At 38.6% G+C, this 23,150-nt stretch overlaps 1 protein-coding gene across 1 annotated transcript in view; it reads left to right on the top strand.

Moving 5' to 3' along the window:
- Positions 1-473: 473 nt before the first annotated feature.
- Positions 474-23,150, top strand: part of CAPRIN2 (caprin family member 2) — a gene marked incomplete at its 3' end in the record, with an annotated part of 33,241 nt that continues 10,564 nt past the window's right edge. The window contains 15 exon segments of the mRNA XM_082308374.1: positions 474-659; positions 2,653-2,715; positions 6,383-6,469; positions 9,028-9,266; positions 10,651-10,733; positions 12,668-12,832; positions 13,351-13,394; positions 14,764-15,609; positions 16,504-16,545; positions 16,864-16,893; positions 16,897-16,983; positions 20,925-21,056; positions 21,252-21,339; positions 22,066-22,121; positions 22,759-22,860. Of these exon segments, the coding sequence (XP_082164500.1) occupies positions 489-659; positions 2,653-2,715; positions 6,383-6,469; positions 9,028-9,266; positions 10,651-10,733; positions 12,668-12,832; positions 13,351-13,394; positions 14,764-15,609; positions 16,504-16,545; positions 16,864-16,893; positions 16,897-16,983; positions 20,925-21,056; positions 21,252-21,339; positions 22,066-22,121; positions 22,759-22,860 (2,235 nt within the window). The 5' untranslated portion in view covers positions 474-488.

The following is a 23,150-nucleotide window of genomic DNA, read 5'->3' as shown; positions in this document are numbered from 1 at the left end:
GCAGCCTGGATGCGAGGCTGGCGGCATGATTTGCAATTGCTTGCTTGCAGTTTTTTCCCTTGTGGGTGATGTGTGCAGGAAACCCGCCTAGTTTTATATGGACACTATATTGGGTTTCTGGAATCATCCCCTGTGCTGTCTGATTCTGCCTATGTAAAGGATTTCTGGTGTCTGGATGGGTGGGGAGACTTGAACAATACAAAGTTTGCCTTGCTTTGAAATAAATTCCTGCTACAGATATATTGAAAGGGGGAGGGAGAAGAGTGAAAGACTGTGATGAATTTTTTCTGAGGCTCAGTTTTGTGTCTATGCTTTCTGAATGTGTGATAAGGAAAATTGTAACTTTAAAAGGGGGGGAGGGCGAGAGAGAGCTAAATAAAAGGATTTTCTTTTCAGCTCCATCCATTTCAATGGTGCAGCTTTCCCAAGCCCCTCTCCGTCGCCCATCATCACCTTCAGGCCGGTCAGAGGAGGGGGAGGATAAGAGCATGAAGGCGGCCAAGCAGCAGGTGAACCCGTCTGGGGAGAGCCAGCCTCCCTCCAGCCCCCTGCAGTCTGCGCTGAACTCGGCAGCCTCTCCTTCCCAGGCATATGAGACTTACATTGATAATGGGCTTATCTGCCTCAAACACAAGATCAGGAACATTGAGAAAAAGAAGGTAACTTGTTTTTCTTTGGCATGGTACATATTTAAATCGCTACTTGTGCAACTTGGTACCTATTTTATCATAGCTGAAATAAAGTTGTGTGTGTATATAGAGAGTAATCATGTAATTTTTTTTAAATAACCCGTGAAAATACTTAAATGTGGATTCAGTAGGGTTTTCTTATTATCATTTATAACCCTGGTATAGTAAAGAATGGTGTTCTTTACTCCTACTGTTCTGAAATGGGGTACTTGCATTTGACATTGTGTGAGCATAACATTATTGTTTCAGGGAATCAGGAATGCAGCTTACTATAAACCTGTTCTCAGCAGCTGGGTGTGCTGTGTGTGTCCAATAGTTAGTAAAAGTAATTGAATGTTGATCAAAACTGGGGATGCTTCTCTAATAGACTGAATCGGTTGAGAACTAACTTGGAACTGATTTGGAGATGGTTTATAGTCTTGCAGAAGTCTTAATATTTCTTCTATTGACTACATGCATCTAATATTAGGATGTAGAGATGTATGTAAAATTGGAAATTAGGAGCAATGTTTCCTCTGACTCAAGGAAATGTCAAATTGTATTAAATATGTATTGCACTTCACTTTGCATAAATCTTTGTCTTCTATATTTTAAATATAGACAAATGTTATTCACTAGAAAGCTTTTAAACAGAAAGCATCCAAAGCCTGCTCTCTTGCTTTGAACTGTGCTTTTCTGGGGTGGGAGGGACACAGAATAGTGTTAATAAGGATAAGAACTGAGATAATGATACACCTAAAATATCATGGTTATAGCTGGTCAGGTTTCTGCATTCTAAGACTTTTCAGTTGATTGGCAGGTGACTGAAGTCTATGTGCATGATTTTTAATTGAGAAAATGCTATTTTCTGTAAGATAAAATAAATAATGGTGCTGTTGCTTTTGGTACTGGGTCAGGATTACAAGTAAAGCAAGTGTATGAATATGCTGTGCTTCTCTAGATGTCTGAAAAGCTTTGTGTTATGTCTTAGGCTGAGAAGAGGGAGTAGATCAGACTTCTGGCCATGTGGCTAGGAGACTTGATCCACCTGCAGGAGATGCAGTATTACTGCTGTCTCATGTCATGCATCATGCCGTAATTTTGAATAATGTTGGAGAAGCATGCTTTCCTTGTGTGATTAAGCAACTTTGTGTTGTACTCTAATTCTGTCCAAGGAAGCTTATTGTTGTGAATTTCTCATGTATCTTTGATTTTTTTCACATGAATGAAAATATGGTCTCTCTGGAAGATGGAAGTGTGACTTACTAGAATGAGAAGAAAGTATTGCTAGTCCTAGGCTCCTATAGGCACTGTGTTAGTAAACCCTATGTCAGTAGATATACAAATGAAATAGTATTCAACTTCATGGCAGTGAACTCCCTTTCTTTCCCCCATGGATATAAAGAAGCTTGTAATAATTAATAGTTTAGTTTTGTATAGCTTACATCAGCTTTTAAAGACTGTTTCAGTATATTAAAAATAAATCTTACTTCTTTCCTAAAGACATTAGTCCACTTTCTTAGGAAATAGCACTATAAAATCTTGATGACATAACTGAAGCCAGATTTTTGAAAGACATGCTCTAGAAAATTAAGTAGGATTATTCAAGGATAAGATAACTAAATTCCAGCATTGACTTGGAAAAGCTAAAAAAGCCTAATTTAAAATGAGGACACTGGATGTGTTTGGAGCCCCTTAAAGATCTGGGGTCAATGCATTAAATTAAACAAAGGTAGCAAGTAAGAAATGAAAGATCAAAGATAAGAAAGGGAAGTAGGCAATCCTGGAGACTGAGATTGCCAAATCAAAGGCATAGCAAAACTTTCTATGTTCATTTCTCCTGAAAATGAGAGGAAGTAGTAAAATTCCTATTCTGTTACAGTATGCAGATAGCTTAAAATACAGAAAGAATATGTAACTTGTACCGCATACTCCACATTAGACAGAAATCAATGTAAATAATTCACTTTGGATTTTCCCACAGCTCAAACTAGAAGACTACAAAGATCGCCTGAAGAAGGGAGAAGCCCTCAATCAAGACCAGTTGGTAAGTTTGCTTTATGCAGGAGTGGGTGGCCTCAATCTTCAAACATGTCAGAAGGGATAGGTTGCTGAAGGAAGTGGTGGTGTAGTTTTACAGCACTAATGCTGGTAGACTTGCATTAGTATTTTTTCACAAAACCGAATGGACAAATTATTGGTAATGGAGCTGAATGGTGAGCACACAAGCTTTTAAGTCTCCTACTTTAACCTTCATGTTGTATACTGGAGTAATAGAAGGTCCTTGTTTATCTGTGCTCTGTAGACTTTCAGCTTCAGTGCTCCTGCACTTTTATTTCTTGATGAGGTGTCTGGATGCAGCTTATCTACAAGGCATTGCACAAACCTCAAGACTTCTGGGGTATCTAATTAATCCTTGTGGCTTCTTCATGAACAGGTGTTACTTGACATTGCCTGTTGGCTGCACAGTGCTGTTGGTTACAAGTAGCTGTTAAAGTATAACTGACAAACAGTCCCTGTTGGTGCCAAGGAAGACACTGGTTTAACTTGCATGGGATTCCCTAATACAAGAATCTAGCTATGAGTTACTGACTTAGTTGGGAATACTCTCCTGTCCTCCTAGTGCTGCTATTAGGTGGCTGGCAGTTGCCAGTACTCTCAAATGCTGTTAGAATAGTATGTCTGTTTTGTGTCTAAGGTTACTAGAGCTTGGAATGCTGGGATGCAAGATCACTAGTCAACAAATGCAATCCACTTTGTGGAGCTAGCTTGCCTGGTGTTAAAACAGTGGTTCTGGCTTGGACTAGAATGGATTCTGGAACAGAAACCAGGTTTCTATAACATGAAAGCTATTGCTTCTTAAGCATGTCTGAGTAGCAGTGTTGCATAATCCAAAGGGTTTATTGCTCTAGTCATCTAGGAGTCACGTCTTCAAGATGTACTCACACACATGCTAAAGAACAATTGTGTGATAAAGGGCACTGACACTTCAGTGGTAGTGCTGTTCCTGCTAATGAACCAGTTGGAAAAATACTTCATTGACTGTTGGCTTTATCACAGTGCAGCAGTATGAGAACACAAATACGATTTCCTTACTCTGAATCATTTGTAAATGAAAACTAGACATAAATGGGATAAGAGGGGAAATGATAACTTGCTACTTAAAAGTAGACCTATTGGAATGAATGGTCATTTACCACTTAACTACAAAATCTCATGTAGTCTTTTGCCATCTTAAGTGCAGAGGCAAACAAATTAAATCTGATGGTTTGAAGCAGGATGATGACCTTTTAGTTCCTCTAAACTCAAATCTGGAATCAGGTGGGCAAGAGCCTTTTGTGTGTAGATCATAGGTGTTAAATACAATCTGTTTTCTTCTGTCACTAACGGTGAGACTATTGAACAGTATTCTGTCTAAGTTTGATTAGTCTTGAACATGTTTTAAAGCTACTTCTAAATTTGACTATTATCTTTGGTATGCACCCTGGACTGTGAAAAGCTGTTAGTTCCTCACATCTTAATTTTACTTTCACCTAAAGAGGTGAAGGATTCTGTAGATGTTTTTCTTGCAAATGCATCCAGCAGCACTAACTTTGGAAAACATATAGGCAATTAAGTTTGTTACTGGCTTTCAGTATTCTCAGCTGAGCTCAACTTTTTAAGTGTTAGTATTTTATCTCAGTTTTTGGGATATTTTAGGCTTCTAAAATGGGGAATTAGATTCAGTCTTGCTAGTGAACTGACCAGTGGTAGTCAAACTGTTCTGGTGACTATTGTAGAAGCAGGTATCAACTCATATTTACCTAATAGTCTAGTCAAGCCCCCTGTTTCAGTGGTTAAGATAGAGAAATACTGCATTGGTACCTTTCAGATGCAAATTCTCAATGTATATACAAATATTGGGACCTGGTAATTAAAGCTAGAGCAGAGCTTAGTAGTTTGGACACTTGCCTAAAGAAACCTAACTGCCTATAATACAGTGGAGCTCTAATGTAACTTGATGTCATCTATATTTTTCATTTTCTCACACAGAGGAAGTGCACATCTGGTGATGAACTTGTTTAGCAAGCAATTTGGGATTAAACTGTAATTACTTAGGTGCATGCCTGCCAGAGCTACTGTGCGTGTGCTAACCTTACTTTAGGAAACATTTGTTTCAAAAATGAGGAGCTTCCAGCAAGTTAAATGCTCTCACTGGCAATATTGTGCTGTTTTGGAAGCTGTGCAGACTTTCCTCAGTACTGTTACTCTAACATGCTGTTAATGAATCTTATAACAGGTGTGACAAAAGAAAGCTATTGCTTTCCTGCAGGCTGAGTTACAGCCTGTCATCAGAGCAGTGGTAACTGTTCTTGATGTTTTCAGGTAGGGAGTTTTACTCTGGGATTTGCATGGTTAAAAGCACAATTACTGCAATCTGTCTAGTAAGTTGTTGGTGTTAAATTGTGAGTCTTCCTCAAATGTCAAATGTGTGGGCATTAAGGGTCTAGAAGTCATTCTCCCAAGTGCTAAGTGAACTTGCTAATTAGTTCTTAAAAGTTGCTTGATAAATTGTGTGATGATAACTTAAACTACCAGATGAGTGCTTTACTGCACTTCTTTGTGATTTAGGCCTAGTAATGTCTAGTATATTACAAGTAAGTGAATACAAGCAACTGAACAATCAAACAAATGAATGTGTAACTTGTTTTCCAGTTGCTTAGGAACACATATGGAATTTGCATGTCCCAGATCTTATTGGGACAGTAGATTAAGCTTTTGTCACTGCACTGATGAAACACTTAACACTAACGCTACTTTGAAAGAGCGTTATATTAAACTGACAGGCCCATTCTAGAAAAACTTCTGATGTCATGAGCATAAACCAAACTGAGTGTAAAGCACATGTGAACAACTGAAATTAAACTTGCTACTTCCCAGGCATGCCTTATGGTATGAGGATATGGGCAGCATGTCTGCACTACAGCATTTAGGCATCTTCAGAGTTGTCAAGGAGACTTATGAAAATGAACTGACTCCTTAGTGGGGAAGAACTCAAAAAATAGGGTATATAAAAATGCAATTAATAATCTACTTTAAGTAGTCTTTTTGAAGGCTGCCTAGTAAAATATTGGTTAAAGCCATTAGTGAAGACAGGAACACTGCTTTTTTTTGTGGAAACTAAATTTGAAAGACTCTTTTCTGAAACTATGACTTGCCTTCTATATTGTTTTCTTTCTGAAGTTTCTACAAATTATCTGTAAAGGCATTCAGCTAAGCATCAGGGTAAAAATCTGTGCTGAACTTGCCTGTCTCCTGTATTCCTTCCAGGCTTTTATATCAGTATCTAATTTTAAGTAGCTGTGTACCTCTGGTTGTTGAGACCTATGGGAACAAAAGGCAAAATGAAATAACTGGTATCCAGGCTTTCCTGTTTCAACATTAGTATACTAAGTATTGCACAAGATGTTGCCTGGAAAGTCTAATACAGACAAACTTGTAGGATATGTGTGTGGTGGTGTGAGCTGGCTTTGTACTGCATCTCAGACAGTCATGGGTGAATGATGTTCATGACTAAATTTAAAGTACCAGTTACAGACATAGTATCTTTAAAAGTTACAATTTCAGAAGTACATACTAAATGACTAGTTCTCAATGAGAAGTTAAGTACAAGGGGATTGAGATGCAACCAGTAGTCTTAAGCATGAGAAATACATTTTTCTGTTCCTTTGTAGGAGGCAGTAGAGAAATATGATGAAGTAGTACATAATTTGGAATTTGCTAAGGAGCTTCAGAAGACTTTTTCAGGACTTAGCCAAGATGTAAGTATAAAATGCTCTTCCCTATATTGTCAGGAGGTAACTGCAAAGTTTGTGCTGCTCTTTTAATGGCTGCACTTACATGCCAATATGCAGAATGCTAGGAAGTTTCTATCTTGGAACTTGGGGGAACAATGTGCTTAAACTGTCTGGAGTAGTGAGCAGAGCAAATGTTGACAATTTTATGTAACACTGACCTCCACAATATAGTTAGGCACTGTGTACCCCTGTAAGAACTTACGCTTAAGTACATTGAGTCACTGGAACTCAGCTGTGTTTGAAATGACTCCAGTTTACTTAGGTTTGAAACTGTTAACCATCTGGTAGCTTGTGGCTGAGGTGGACTCATCCCCTGCATGGGTGCAGGCTGGCAGGAGAGCAGCTCTACTGGAAAGGACATGCAGGTCCTTGTGGGCAGCAGGCAAAGTAAATTAAGTGTACCCCTGGAGCAGCGAAGGCTAGACTTAGACTGAGGACCAGTAGATGAAGAACAACTGATTATTTGGTACTTGTTAACCAGTTGTATCTATTTCTGATCACTTGGTACACAAAGGCTATAGGTAAACTTCAGTGAGTCCAGTGGTGGGCCTCTGAATGGCTGGGGGCTGGAGCTTGAGACCTGTGAGGAGAGCCTGGAAGAACTGGGCTTGTTGGGCCTGGTGAAGTGATGGCTTGGCAGGAGATGTGATGTTAGCCTTCAAATACCAAAGAGATTACTGAAGGGATGGAGCCAGGCTTTTTGCTGAGAGATGTGGTAGGAGAAGGAATGGTCATAAATTGAAATAGTAGGTTCCAACTAGATAGGAGGAAAATGGTCACTGTGAGGATAATTGAGCACTAGAGCAGGCTGCCTAGAGAAGTAGTAAAATCCATCCTTGGATCTTTTCAAGACCTGACAACACAAAGCTCTAAGCAATCTGGTCTTGATTCAGTGTAGCCTTTGTTATAGAGGCTGAGCTAGATGACATCCCAAGGTCCTTTCCAGACTGAATGTTTTGACGTTTCCAGTGAGGGAAAGTGCTGGGGTTAAATCACTTTGGTTTCAGTGAGAAGTACAGCGCTCTAAAATTTTAAGTGGCAAACTCCACAAGCTTCAGTATTCTGCTGTAGTTGTCTATAATTATGGCAAGTCACAGATTTAGCGCTTTTAGGTCTTTATTCAGGGTTTAGAGCACTACATACATTATTTTTATGTAAGTAAGTGTTTTTTCTTTGGTGAAACTGGTCTCTTGGCTCAAGCAAATATTATCCTTACGAAAAGAATGTGATCCAAGGTAGTGTTGGGGATGCTAAACATGATTAGTCACTGCTCTGGCATTCTTTCTCTGCCTCTTATAGGATGCTGAAGGACTGGTAAAATCGCTTGTCTCAGTGTTGACTGAGACCCAAACAATTTTGCTAGAGAGGCTTTTCTTGTATATGTAGTAATTCCAGCTAGTGCAGTAAATCTCTCAAAGCACTATGAGCAGAGATTTAAGAGCCTTTTCAGCAGAGTTGCTGCTTTGGGTTCCCTCAGTCATTGTATGTTGAGCATAGAAACTACTGTGCTGAATGTCAAAACTTGGATTGCTTCCTATTACTTTCCTCTGTGTAGCTGTCCATAAAATATCAGAAATGAAGGACTATGATCCTTCAGTGTATCTTTCTGTAGGTTTTTTTAGTAATCCAGCATTAACTTATACCAGTTCATGTTTGTTCTTTAACTTATGCTGTGTTTAAAGGCCAACCCACTTTGTTTTTCACTTGGCTCTACTTCTACCAGTATGAATTCGACAGCCAATACCCACTACTGGAACACTAGGGGCCATTTTGGCAACAACATCTTTGTAACCTTTACAGTGCATTCTAGAAAACTAAATTTTCATAGATCTTGCAAAGAAACTTAAGATAACCCATATTGAGGCATTTTGAATTCTGCAGTTACTTGGATAGCTTTTGCTGCATAATTCTCTTAGTACATGATAAGTTTCTCCTCAAATGCATGAGGGCTGTGTACTGTGACTTGTGTTGTTGCTTATTTGAGTGCTTCAGTTTTCTGCCAACAGAACTAAGAGTAACTGTAAGATTCTGCTGTATCATTTAAATTGGAGTATTCAAAAGTGAAGAGGCAGTTGTCTTACTAGGAGAAATTTGAGTCAACTTCTGCATCACTAACTTCATGTGATAAATGTTAAAGGTCAGCTAGGCTTGGATTTGTGCATTGGTATCAATGCTATCAATTGCTTATATTCAGTTGTGAAAGCTGTTATAATAAAGCAACTAGCAGGCATAATCAGGATCTAAATATCATAAAGGCATATCACAAGTGAAGCTACCAGTATCCAGTCTGATTAAAAGTTAGATGTGTAGAGAATTAGTAGATAAATGGGGAGCTTTTCCAGAGGAGGAGCTTGAAAGATCTTGGGTATCTGAAGAGAGAATTAGGAGCTTCTGTTATCTAACCAAAATTAATAGTTATTTTGATCAATGTAGGATGCTCAATAGTAAACTTGAGGTGTTTTAACCTAGAATCCTGTTACTAAATGACTGTGTTTAACTGTTGAATTAATGTATTGAAATAGCTGCTGAAAGCACAGAGGAAGGCTCAGCGAAGAGAGAGTCTATTGAAGCTTGAAGCAGAGAAGAAAAAACTGCGTACAATACTTCAAGTCCAGTATGTGCTGCAGAACTTCACTCAAGAGCATGTTCAGAAAGATTTCAAAGGTGGTGTGAATGGTGCAATATACTTGCCTTCTAAAGAACTAGACTACCTCATAAGATTTGCAAAACTGACATGTCCAGAAAGAAATGAGAACTTGAGGTAAGTTCAAGATTTTTGTCTAATTGGTATGCTTCATTCATTACAGTAAATGTCCTCTGTTTGACACTGCCATGTCTTGAAATATTATGTTTTGGGACACTAATTAAAATTCTATTCAGTACACTTGCTTTAGTCTGAGACTAGGAATGTAGCAGATTTACCTCACTGAGCAATAAAGGAAAGCTGCAGTAATTACAGCCTCAGTTGTGCAAGTTACACACAAGCCCTGCCATCTTATGTCTCCCTGTGGGGTTGAGGGGAGATAGCCCAATACCACCATAAGCAGGGAGGCTGGTCGTGTGCTGAGGTCTCACTGTTTGTGAAATGAAAAAAGTGCAATAAACACAGGAGAACTGTTCTATATTCCATTCATGTGATGATACAGATGTGCTTCTTTATTCCAAAGGAATGTAAGGTGGTAGTCCTGAGGCTCTCTTCCTTTTAGCTTCAAAGTAGTTTTAAAAATTTGACTGAAGGTGCTTATACCTCTGCACTAAATGTCAGACATCTTAAGGTAACAGGTTGTCAACAGATGTAATTTATGTCAGCACTAACTTGGCATCATGCTTGTACTATGATGGCTTATGTTTAGTGTGACAGCCTGTCTGTTTTAAGATAGTGTAGTAAGAATTGTATTTAAACATGGAAAAAGTAGTTACTAGGTGGTAAGTTGAAACACTTCATGGATAACAGTAACTATTTCTATATTGAAACATGACTTAAGTTCCTAAAACTTCTAATCACTTGTCAATGTTAAACTTGCCTAATCTTTGCTCTTAAGTTAACTTCTGAAGAACAACTGCTTAAAGCCACACAATAGGAGTATCTCATCCCAGTGAAATAACTTTATTTCTAGCTTATTCTCATTGTATTACACTTCCACAAGAAGCTTAAGCGTTTCCTTTGGGATACTAAATTTCATCATGGTGGACTTTAAAATCCATTTTCTGGAGGGAGTGGGGTGGATCATGGACTGATGTCAAAGTTTCTCAATAACTAGCAGTGTGGCAGGAGCTGTTGATGGTTGCCCCTGCACATGTGCATTCAATAAACAAGGTGATCAGCTGATTAAACAGCAATTGTTTCCCTGTCTGGGAATCCTGGCTTGGAATGGAGTCCAGCTGTATGGTCTTGTGGGATAGTGCTAGGCTCTCTAATCTGTTCTAATTACCAGCAAAAGAAGTTAATGTGCTAGATTAAATCATGTACAAACAATACAAGTGAATCAGTTTCAGTACTGGATAATGGGCTTAGATTCACTCTAAGTATAGACTTAATCTAGAAGGCTAAACATTAGTCAGTGTCTTAAAGTGAGGGGTACTGGGATACTACAAGGCTTGATCTTGGCTATGATTCTACCTGGTAAAACTGTCATTTGTTTTAGTGTGGAAGACCAGATGGAACAATCATCTCTTTACTTCTGGGACCTTCTAGAAGGAAGTGAGAAACCTGTGGTTGGAACAACATGTGAGTGTCTCATTTCTCTAAGTAACTTAGACATCTGAAATTTGTATACTATTTAAATACCCGAAGACAAATTAATATACATGGAAGGCTACTAAATTAAGCACTTTCAAGTGCTATGTGTTAATGCAGTTAACAATACAGTAAATCTTTCCCTGGAAAAAGAAAGCATGTTCTTCTGCCAATGTACTAGCACCTTTCTGAGGAATAATGATGGTAGAAATTCAAAAGGTGATGCATGAATACATTAGAGAATCGGCAGTGGGAAGCTTTTTGGATAGTTATGTGCAAATGGGTTAATATTGGAATGCTGTTCCCAGCCATGAAATGCTTAGTTGAGTATACTGATGTGTATTACAAAGCTTCAGTGGCCCCAGGCTGAAGGTCCCACAGCATTGAAGATTTCCTCTTCTTGTAGGAATTCCAGGCTCATACCCATTGTCTGACTGTAGTGCAGGATACCACACTGAGGAAGGATAGTCATTAATAGAGCTGGCTGTGATCTCTAATCATGTACAGTACAGTCTTGCTTTGACGTGTTGCAAATGTCCTCATTTTTCAGGCACACCAAAATCTGTGGGACTCTACATATTTTCTTCCATCTGTGCCTTTTCCTTTCAGAAACCCTGGTTGTAAGCTAACATACACATTCTGTGTTCCTATTTAGAACTTGCTTGCGAGGAAACTTCCCTTACTTGAGTTGTAGTGTCTTTCCTATTGCAAACAGACCTTGCTTGCCCTATTTACTCCAGTCTTGTAATGGCTGTGTGGCAGTAATCTTTCATTTGTCATTGACAACAATGTTGTTGAAACTGTTAGATGAGAGCGCTAATGTGGCCTAACTTCCACATACAGATAGTTGAACTGACAACTAAGTGTTAACTCTCTTCATATAGTTCTGGACGAAGTGCAAACTAGCCTTGTAGAGCTACAAGCTGGCAACTTTAGCCTTGTATCTGTTGATATGAACTGATAGTTGCCTGGTTATCTTGGACTCCAAATTTTTGTAGCTTTTTGGCTATCTTCTAAACTTTTGTGACTATTTCATCAGTATCTCTCTTCCTTTAGTGTCAGTCTTCCATCATTTTGTGTGCAAGCTAAACTTCAGATAAAGCTGTTACGACTTCTTATTAGCATTCATTGCCTTGGAAAGCAGTTTTTTATATCCATATTAAATTCTAGCTACTATTCTTGTTTATATAGTTGTCACTGGTAGGAGTGATCTTTCACTGAATGTTCTTCCTGTTCTCAAGGCTGCCCTGTCTCTAGCTCCGCTGAAACAATATCTAGTATCACTGCTATTTCTGAGGTCTTACTCTCTACTCTAAACTGCTGTCTCTTTTTTGCATAGAGGGAACTGAGCAATGTTCACTGGAAAGAGTACACAGTTAAGTTTTTCTTCAACCATGTCAACTTTGACTTTTTTCCAAAACTTCAGAGGATTAAGTTCAGTCTGGAACAATCTCTTGCTTTCTTCCCCCTGCTTGTTTTTGCAGTTCTTAACTCTTCCTTCTGAGACTTGCCATCCTACACTGGGAAGGTGGTCTTGTAGGGCAGTTCCATAGTGACTTTGTTTAGCTTTATGTATGGTACAGTCTGCACAGCATGCTTTTAGTATCAATGCTGGCTAGTTGATAATGGTAAACCACTTTCTAAGCATGTGGGAGACCAGGTGGCTTAGTGTTTACCTTGTGTGCATTTAAACACAAGCTGCAGTCTTACCTCTGGATTACAAAGATATTTTCAGCTGTAACATATAAAGCAGTTTAACAAATACTTTCTTTTACTAAAACATTTGCTATAATTCAGTAAGATGTGTGAACTTGGAGAAGCTGCAGTTTATATAAAGAGAGCAAGTAAGGAGTCTTGATCTGTAATCTGACTACTCCTTAATTTCAAATTTTCATATCTTAACTTCATGGATTTTTACTCTTCAGATAAACACATGAAGGACCTGTTATCCAAACTTCTAGACTCTGGCTACTTTGAAAGTATTCCGACTCCTCGCGCCACTGTGCCAGTAAAAGAATTGGAAGAAGAAGTAAATAGAAAATCTGAGAGAACAAGACAGATGTCAAAAGGAGAGTCTGTCAAAGAACCAGGTGGAATATTACAGGGTTCAATTTCTGTAGCATAATGTTGGGATAAGCTTGAACTGAGCATTGATTTTTGCATTGCTTGATGCTAAATCTAATCCTGTGCTGTAGCTTACTGGCAATGTAGTAACTAAAATGGAACCTGCAAGGCTTGCAGCCCTATTCTGACTAATAGTGTAGAAAAAAAAAATCTAATTCATAGTAATAGGATGCTTTTGCCTTCTGAGCAAGCCTCCATGTTGAACATGTGAGAATTGTCTGGTGTAGGGAATGTTATATATTATAATAACCAAATTATGGATACTGTAAAATGCTTCTTGCTTAACTCTAAACTTCTGCAAATGTAAAACTGAATCAGAAAGTAAAAGCTTGTCTAAAAATTGCATGTTAAATGACAAGCTGAGCTTTCAGAATATCTGGTTTAGCAATTGGCACTACTATTTAAATAGAATTAAAGAATTGCTACTGTTTGGTCTGCCTGTCTGCGTTTGATCAGTTGAAACAAATTAACATCCTTTCTCTAGAATCCATTATGGAGCTTATGAAGTCTGAAATACAGCCACAGGAGGTAAGATACTCCACTGATAATTGCTTTCCTTTAGTGTTGTGATTTACCAGAAACATAACTGCACTTCTGCAGTCCTTTTTTTAAACTTAAAAAGGGAGTCTGAACAGCAACTTAGGTATTGCTTTATGTAGGAATTGTTAAAGACTTGGTTACATTTCTATTTCTAACCCCAAATTCATGGCTTCTCTGGGCTATTTTGGGAAGCAGTAGAGTACTTTAATGCTCTGGCACTTTCCTGGATAAACCAAAGCATCAGCCTTTAGAGTGGAAACACACTGATCTTGTGTACTATGGGACAGAGAAAATACACATCTACTAAAGCTGTCTCTGAAAGTTGAGCTTATTGCAGTAGACTTTATTGGTGGGGTTGAGAATGGTGTAAGTCTTTCTCTGATTTGTCAGAAAAGTAGGAATCCCAAGATAGACTTGTGTGCACAGGGATGTGTAGACCTGTTTGAACAGCCCTTCAGACTCTGAGTTAAGTACTCAAGCTTCAGTTGGCAATAGCATAAAAACCATTAGACTTGGGTCAAAAGATGGGGAGGGGTGTCCTTTTTGTAAGTAGAAATACTGGTTCTTAAAATGCTGAATCCCTGTTTCCCAGGTATCCCACTAGAGGGTGTACTCTAGAACAAGTTTTTGTAACTTGGTGGTAACACTGTTACCTGACTAAAAACTTTTCTGGTGACTTGTCAGGAAAAAAAACTCAGCCAGTTGAGCCTTGCACATATTTCACTTCATATATTTACTTCATGTTTATGACAAAGTAGTGACTCAGGAAAACTTTAGGACATCTTCATTGAACTCTCAGACTTATTGACAGTAAACACAGCCTGGAGTTGAAGTCCAGTGGTACTAAATCTGAGAATCTGGTGGCTTTTTAGTATTTAAAGTCCATTAAGAATGATGGTAATACTTGGTTATTGGAGTTCTAAAGGGTCAAAGATTTTGGGGGAGATGGTGCTGCTACACTTAGCAGAATGTCTACTAATATAGTACCACAGCATTTAGATGCTTAGGAGGAGAGCTACCTTTATAAAAATCACAACTGAACTTGATATTGTCACTGCCTAGGAACATCAGTTAGCATTGAGGATAAGGGTAATAGATTCACTCAGCTCAAGTATGTTTCACTTGGGCTGTTCAGGACTGTTTCATGCTTCTCTGTGGCATGCCAAGCAAAGCTAGTCTGCAGTGTTGTAGGATAAAGCCATGGCTGTACGCATAGTTTCTATGGCTAGTGCTTAAACTGTCTAGGCTCTGCTTTTAGTCAGAAATTTTCAGTAGCTGGGTGACCTAACTTAACTGACCTGAACTGTAGTAGCAAAATGTTTTCTTGGGAGCCATTAAGTTTCTTTGGTCTATATAGTTTCTCAACAGGCGTTATTTGCCTGAAGCAGAATACTCTGTCAAGAAGAAGCCAGAAGAGCCCAAATCTTGGGAAGCTGAGTGTGCTAGAAAGCAAGAACCTCCAAAGTCCTGGGAAATGCTTGTTGATATTGAAGAGCAGGAACAGAAGCAGAAACCAGAGACCTTAAAGCCTTGGGAAGCTCGTGTTAGGCAGCAAGAACCAAAAAGACCAGATTCTCCAAAGCCCTGGGAAGCTCGTGTTAAAGAGGAGGAACAGAAGCGTGAGCCTGCAAAGCCCTGGGAGACCCGTGTTGAGGAGGAAGAACAGAAGAAGCAAGAAGCTCCAAAGGCCTGGGTAGCACGTGTCCGAGAGGAGCAGGAATCCCCTAAACCTTGGGTAGCAAAGGTTAGGGAAGAGCAGGACCAGAAGAAACAGGAATCACCTAAGCCATGGGTAGCAAAAGTTAGGGAAGAGCAGGAACAGAAAAAGCAGGAGTCCCCAAAACCTTGGGTAACTAAAGTTAAGGAAGAACCAGAACAAAAGCAGGAATCTCCAAAACCTTGGGTAACCCAAGCTAGGGAGCAACCAGAACAAAAGAAGCCAGAGCCTGTGAAATCATGGGAAATGCCTGTTAGGGAAGAGCCAGAGCAAAAGAAGCAGGAGCCTGTGAAGGCTTGGGCTGCACATGTTAGGGAGGAGCCAGAACAAAAGAAGCAGGAGACTCGAGAGGCTTGGGAAAAACCTGACAGGCAGCAGCAAGTGTCATCACAGCAGTTACAGAACCCTCCGAAGTCCTGGGGAGCTGCAAGTGTTGGGCCAAAGGAGCAGATGGGGCCAAAGAAGTTTGATATGGAACCCAAAGAAGTGAGTTGGCATATGTAGTATTACCTGTCATAAGCTTTTCACACTAGTGACTAAAGTGGACTATTAGCAGAGGCTTTATAAGGTGCATTTTGTAGGCCTATACAAATAGACTCCTATTTCATTCTTTCTTGGGGGGAAATAATTCTGGCAATTAAACATAATATATGAATAGCAAGATGGGCTGCTTTGCTTTTTACATCAACACAGTATTGCTGTGTTTGAGCCTTGAATAATTGCTTTATGCATAAGACAGAAGAATTAACTTAGTTCATCCCCAGCTATTGGCTCTGTCCACTGTTATCGGTACAAAGCAAGTATGACTCATCCAGGGATCAAATACTTTGTCTGTGGCTGCATGCAAATAGCACTTCAGTAATTTTTTAGGCTTTTGATTAAAATAGCTGCTGATTCAAGAGAGATCTAACATCTAGATCAAGCAATACCAACTGTACAGGAGCTTAAATATGTATTTCCAGATGAATGCATAAGCTATACTGCTGTCCTGGAGAGTCTAACAATAGCATAGTTTGTTTTAGAAATGTAAAATGGAAGTTATTGCAGGGCTTAACAGCTGAGCAGGCTGCTAGCTTCTGGTTACATTACCTTCTTTCTCACCTGTACTTGGTAATAACAATTCTGATACTGTGAAAATGGGTAAGATGGTAGGTAAAGCAGAGTTCAGTTATGTCATTAAGAGAAGTGTTTAATTTAGAGTTAGACTTTGGGAAGAAAATACGGGGAATTGAGCAATTCTTTTGTACGCAATGTTGTTAGCACTGCTACCTTGTTTCTGCAAGAAGGCAGAAATCAATTAATTCCGTATTAGTCATAGCAAATGATTAAGCTTAAATCTTGTCAGTAAACTTGGCATAACTGAAAAATTTTTGTGCCTAGAGGCGGGAGCGCAAACAGAAGGTTGAACATGAAATTAAAAGAGTAGGTAACACACAGCACTGGGTAACAAAATGGGATTAAGGTGTTTCAACTTGATTCATCTTTACACTCAAGCTGAGTAGAATCTTGTGTCCACTGGTGGTGGTGGTACAGATACAAAACCTGGTTGCCTCACACTAAGTAGCTCTGAGCACAAATAGGTGTTGTGCACCCAACTATGCATAGCATTACTGTAACGGAAACTTATCATATCATACTGGAATAGTCTCAAGCACTTAAAGATGCCTTGGAATGTCAGATTAACTTAAAGCTTAAATGCAAGATGCTTCCTAATGAGATGGGGCTCTTACTTTTCTATAGGAGGGGAAGACAGATGGCTTAAGTGATGGATAAAACTTTGATGCAGTAAAGAAAAAGGAGGGTCTCCAGTCAGTTGGAGAAACTTGCAATCTGCCTAGGAATCTTCAGAGTAATGTGCAGGTGTGCAAGTCAGCCAAATTAAGCTAAATCTTTGGAATGTAAGGTTGCTTAAGCTGGATTCCTGAATTAAGTAAACAAAGCATATTTTTAAAGTATTCAAACTTCAATTTACAGACCATAGTGAAACACCAGCTGGCTATATTTTTGCTTAGTAGCTATTGACAAACCCTAATATTAAAAGTATACTGAATGAGTTAAAAAATAGTGTACTGTCAACCTAGCTGGCTTCCATAACCACTTCTTTAAAAGAAATGTTTTAATTTGACTTCTGAGATGCATATAAAAACAATTAAAATCATATTTTAAACTTTTTGGGTAATGAAACTTGTTTTGCCTTTGCTTATAAGAAGAAAGAGGAGGCAATGTAGTGCTATAGCTGGATCCGTTTCACTCCCAGGGAGAACCTATAAATGAACTTGTGCAGGGATCTGAGGATGGTAGAAAAGGCCTATGTCACTGCTGCTGCTTTCTGGATCTGAAATTAAGCTTTCTTTACTCCCTGAAATAACTGTTAGAGCTCTGAGACATCTTTTAATAAACTGCTTGGTTTTGAGATCTTAAAATACACTTATTTAACTTAATGTACTCTAAGGTGCAGTACCTAAGAGTTGGGCCTAAGGCAGCAGAGTGAGCTGATGTGCAAGCCTGTTAAACTGTTATTCTATTTAAATGTTTGTGCAACCTGTGGACCAGCAAACTTAGAGCTGAATTTGTGGCCTGCTATGTGAAAACAAAACAGTTTGGCTTTTGCTGTCATCCAATGCCATTTAGTTCATACCTGCTGTGAATGCTGCTCTGAGTAGAAAGCAAATGTTAATTGTATATCTACATAGCACAGCTGGTGATCACTGATGTGATTACAGGTTAGGTATCACCATTCCAGCTCATTTAGTACTCCACAGCTAACAAACCTAAAGAGGAATTGAGGTCCTGTATCATTGGATGGAGTTTTACTGGTATATGAGGTGGTTGAAATGTATGTTAGAGTAGTGTTAGATTTTCAGTGTTTAAAAAAAAAAAAAAGAAACCAAACAAAAAAAATCCTAAAACAAAAAACCCATGAAGCATTAACAGGAGTACCTAGTATATTGGCACTCTGACTAGTAACATTCCAAAGTGGTCAGTGCGCTTTTGACTTGGTTTATTTGCAATGGTTTAACAGGTCCTAAAACAAATTCTAGGTTTTTCAATTCTGTTTTTAGTCAGTTCTCTGGATATATGTTGAAACAGGTTTTGCTGAATGTATAAGTAGTGTTGAAGTTAGGTTTCAGAAACATTGTTATGACAAAGTAGATCCTAAACTTGTCAGTGCTGTGTAAAACTAACCTGAATGTTGCTTGAACCACTAGTCTTAAGTGATCTCAGCATGTGTAAGTTTGTGAGCTGGCCTAACAGGTTACTAAACTTAAAATCTGCTACCAGCTTGTAATGAAAAGAAACATGATGCTCCAGAAACAGCATCTAACTGTAGGCTAGAAAGAAAACTTGGTTTAAAACCATCTTAAGGATGTCAAGTACCTGCTTCTTTTCAAAGCATCTCTTTTATAAAGGTATAAAACCTGAAATACTTGAACTTTCTGATGCTTTCTCATGTGTACTCTGTATTGCACTTAAATATTCTAGTTTTGAACACCTAAGTACCAGCAAAATAGCAAAGCGATATGAGGTAAGGTCACTATAGCTACTTCTGGCTGGTGTATTTTAATATATGCAGGAACTAGAAAATAAATTCTGTAGAATGGAGTCTCAATGTTTCAATCCTGGCTTAAAGCCCTAATATCATATATGTAACCCTGTATGTTTGCTCTTCTAGTTGAAGTAAAGAATGCTACCAGCATAATGCACAGAGTATGATCTGGGGAAGGAGATGAAGACTAACAAATTGTAAAAGCATACAGAAGATTGTATCATCTTTGCAACCACAAGTGAAACATTGCAATCTCTTCTGCTTCCATGCTCTTGAGGCTGTTTTTACTTGCTTGTGCTTAATGTACAAGTCTAACTTATGTAGCTAGTGGACAATCTCAATAGCTTCAGACATTGACAGACTTGACCTGGTTAGGTGACTTAAATGGATAACAGAAGCTTTTCACCTTTACAAACATACAGAACTCATTTGGTAGTGTACTTGTGTCTCAGTAAACTGTAGCAAGGAGGAAGAGGGTAATAGAAACATTAATCTGTTTGACCCATAATAAATTTACTGTGACAGCAAGTGTTTTAAGATTAAGTCTGCGTGTAAGTGAAGGCTAATAGTGATGGACAGGAAAATTCAGATTCCTAGTAACTTAATCTATAACTTCCCGAGACTTAACTTTATCAACTCTATCTTTTGTCCTGCGCTTAGATCCTTAATAGCTTTAGTTCCTGTTCATTATTGGAAACTATACAGCAATATAAACTTGTATAGTCAGTAGTTAAAGGTAGTGCTTGTGCATCAGCAATTCTGTTTAAGATAGAGTAGTACAAAGGTGCACTCTTCTAGCTCCAGAATAAAGTAAAACTTCTCACAGTTCAACAAGTAGCTGTCATGTGGGCTGCATAGATATTAGAAATTGAGTCCTCCAGGGTTAATGATGTGCTGCATGTACATGGATGATGTTTTGTGAAGCTTATTAAACCCTGCAAGCTTCTCTGTGCATGCTATTGGAATTTCTGCAAATACTGGTGATTAGTTTCAGATAACTGTTGAAGAGGAAATGCAAGAGTATTTGGGCTTGTTGTCCTAAAACTGGACAAAGAGCATTTCATCAATTTGTTTTGAATTTAGCGTGACAATTAAATGTCATGACACATACCCTTCTGCTATATAGTCTTCTAATGACTTCATACAAATAATCAGCTATATTACTATACAATGTATTGAAGTAGTAACTTCCTCTTAGAAAGACAAATGTTTGTACTGTAGGAAAATAAAGGCTTTCACATGTTCCTGTGTGTCTCAACATCTGGGCCAGTTGAAATAATGCAACTACTTAATGTGTTCAGATTTGCCTCCCTCTAGCTGCATAGACAAATGTAAGAATGGCAAAGCTTTAGAGAATCACTAAAAATTATGGTTTTAAAATACTTATAACAAGCCTACCTCTTCCCCAAGCTGCTTTCAAAAGACATGTTAGACTATCTAGACAGTCTAATATTATTGTCACTCTGTAAATAACAGGGCTTCTGCTATTTAAGGGGTTTACTGTCATGATTTTTCTGATACCTTACACTTGTCTAATCTCTGATAAAACATTTCCCTCTTTTAAACCAGTTGCAATGAACTGTTAAGGGACCATCTGAAACAAGCAAGGAGTAATAAGGCCCTGCAGAAGTCCTTATTTAGCTACAAAGTTAGGCTCCCATGTGGGAGCACAGGTGTATTTTTCATGCCAACCTTTGAAAAGTTTAACATAATACTTTATGCAGGAGCTGGAGCATTGAGAGTATCTGGCTTGTTAGTAAAGCACTTTGGTCTGATCCTCAGTAACCTGCTTGCAGTGTCTCTCTTATGTGCAGTTTCCTCATAATGTCTGGAAGTGCCATCCTAATAAAAGATCTGTACTCACTGAAATGGGCTTTACTGGGAGGAAGTATGTTTTAAACCTTGAGTGATGCAGCTTTGATTTTTAAGTTTGTTCTGGCCTTCAACTTAAATATGTGGGTTTCCTTAGATGGAGGTGCCTAATTTTGCACTAAATGCAGGCAACCTATTGTCTTCTGTACATGTGACTGTAAGAAACTGAATGAAGTGCATTAATTCTGTGGCTTAACTAGTTGTGGCAACAGGAAGCTGATTTTTTTTAATGAAGTGAAAGCTTAATTCAGGAAATATCAATAACAGCACAGAATTCCTTGGCCCATGGTGTCTGACACCTATAAGTTGCTCTGGAAGTATATTGGATGAGGCAGCTTGTCTTGCTTCCAGTATTAGATTTAATATATTTTCTCCTTATTAGGTGCCTAAACCTGTACATCAGCCAGCTGCAGAATTTTGCTCTACTTCAACTCTTCCAAAAGATCCAGTATTGAGAAGGGAAAAACTTCAGGATCTGATGACTCAGATACAAGGGACTTACAACTTCATGCAAGTATGTTTTTCCCTGCTGTTGTAGCACAAAGCTCCAATTCCTACTGAGTTAGGGAAAACAGTGCTGACAATGTATGTTTGCACTGAATGAATGAATCTAGCTCTAATTAGCTAACAACAACCTGTCAAATGAGAATGTTTCATTTGTATCTAGAGTTTAACTTTTTCTACCAACTGATGATCTTTTTTTCAAAAGGAATCCATTCTGGATTTTGATAAAGCTTCACCAAGTGCCATTGGTTCATCCCAACCACCATCAGTTACTCCAGCAAGTAGTCCTGTAGGTAGGTAATACTGTAAGTGTAAATTGTATGTAACCTTTTGCAAACACTAACAGGGTTTGCCTGGGCTGTAGACCAGTAGGTGTGGTGAAGACAGCTTGTCTAATTATAAAGAATGCCAATGTCTGATTAAAAAAAGGCAGCTCGAGCCACTTACCTGCTTATTTGTTGCTAGAGGTGGCTTAAGTTGGTGCATCTGCCTGGAAATGGAATGCTTGTATAATCACTGACTGGCATGTGCATCTGAACCCAGCTGCAGAATTGACATGCTGTATCTGTGTAACAAACTTGTCTAGGTGTGGTGTATGTAGACACAAGCAGTGAATGACCTCAGGATAAAGAGTGGTTATCTGAGCAGTTATCTAGCTATAGTTAGAAAACTGGAACTTTCTACAATAGGCCATGTCAAGAAACTGGGTGGCTCTTGGGCTGTAAGACAGTTACCCAGTTTATTAAATATTTAATTGCTTCTTTTAATCTGGAAAGTGGGTATCTCTACTGTGGTAGAAATATTTTTATCATTGACATTACCTGTCCTCTTTTACAAAAAAACTGAAGTTTTCAATTGGGTGTAGTTTACTGATGCTAAGTCTAAATATTTGCAGTGCATACACTAAGAATAGTGTGTATCTTCATATACCAAATGTTTTCAAAAAGTAGAACTGCACACTGAAACTATATGTAGTGTTTGAATTTAAAAGTAAATGCTGCTAAACATTTTTTTTACAGCTTCAAAAGAACAGAAACTGCCAAGTCAGAGTGATTTTCTTCAACAGCCCCTTCAAGTAAGTTGAAGTTAAGACTGCCCCAAAGAGGCAGAGCTGTAGCCAAGGAATGCTATAGAAGTTATTCACTAGAAGAGACTTATACTTTGATTGTTTTTCTTATTGTCAGTAGTTTTGTAACAAATTTTGTGTAACTTAGTAGTTCGCAAGTCTAAGATCACTCAAATGCTGACAAAGTTGGCTGCTCTTCTGCTTGAAAAGCAGCAACAAACCTGAAATTTCTTGAAGTAAAACAGTATGTTGAATGCTGAAATAGTTTGAATATTTAAACCATAGATGCAAGTCATAGCTAATAGTTGTGTGCAGGAGAACGTGCTGCTTCTTTCCTAGATAGTGCATGTCTTCATCTTTGAGATCCTCACTTATGCCAAAGACAGTGTCTCAAGCTTTGTCAGCCATGGTTAAGTGAACCTTAAATTTACTTACTGTGCTTGCATGTCTTGCTACTTTGGCTTTTAAATAGGTTTCCTTGCCACTAACAAGAATTCCTAAGAAACTTAGACTAACTGGTCAAAGCATTTCAGCTCCTGCCTCATTCTGAGGTTTACTTGGAAATGCCCGGAGTGTGAGTTTCGTGGCAAACAAACATTTAAGATAATCTTTCAAAAACCTTATCTCACTTTTCTGTTCTTGCAAGGCTGCTGCTTCATCCATGACGCTGCATGGTTCAAATACTTCCCTAGCATCTGCTGATCAGACTCTTTCTGGCTCTGAAACTGAGGACTTGGTGACATCACAGGTAGTATACCTTGGGCTTTACTGGCATTCAAAGATCTGTGCAATAGCCAGCCCTAACAGAAAGCTGTGGTGGGGCCTCTCCTGAAGGACTATTTTTGAACAACATACAGGGACAGAATGCAATTAAGAGCCATAGAATAGCCTACATTCTGGAATACATAAGATGATTGGGAAAGTCTTCATAATACTGTATGAATGCAAAGTGAACAGTCTGCCCCTTGAAATGAGAAGGGTGTGGGATGAAAAACGCAGGCTAGAAAGTGTGGTGCATATTCTTGTGGGAACATATAA

Source organism: Platalea leucorodia (assembly GCF_965183815.1).
Source record: "Platalea leucorodia genome assembly, chromosome: 4".
NCBI lineage: Eukaryota > Metazoa > Chordata > Aves > Pelecaniformes > Threskiornithidae > Platalea > Platalea leucorodia.
The sequence above is the reverse complement of the archived record's forward strand: the minus strand, read 5'-3'. Positions and strand labels throughout refer to the sequence as shown.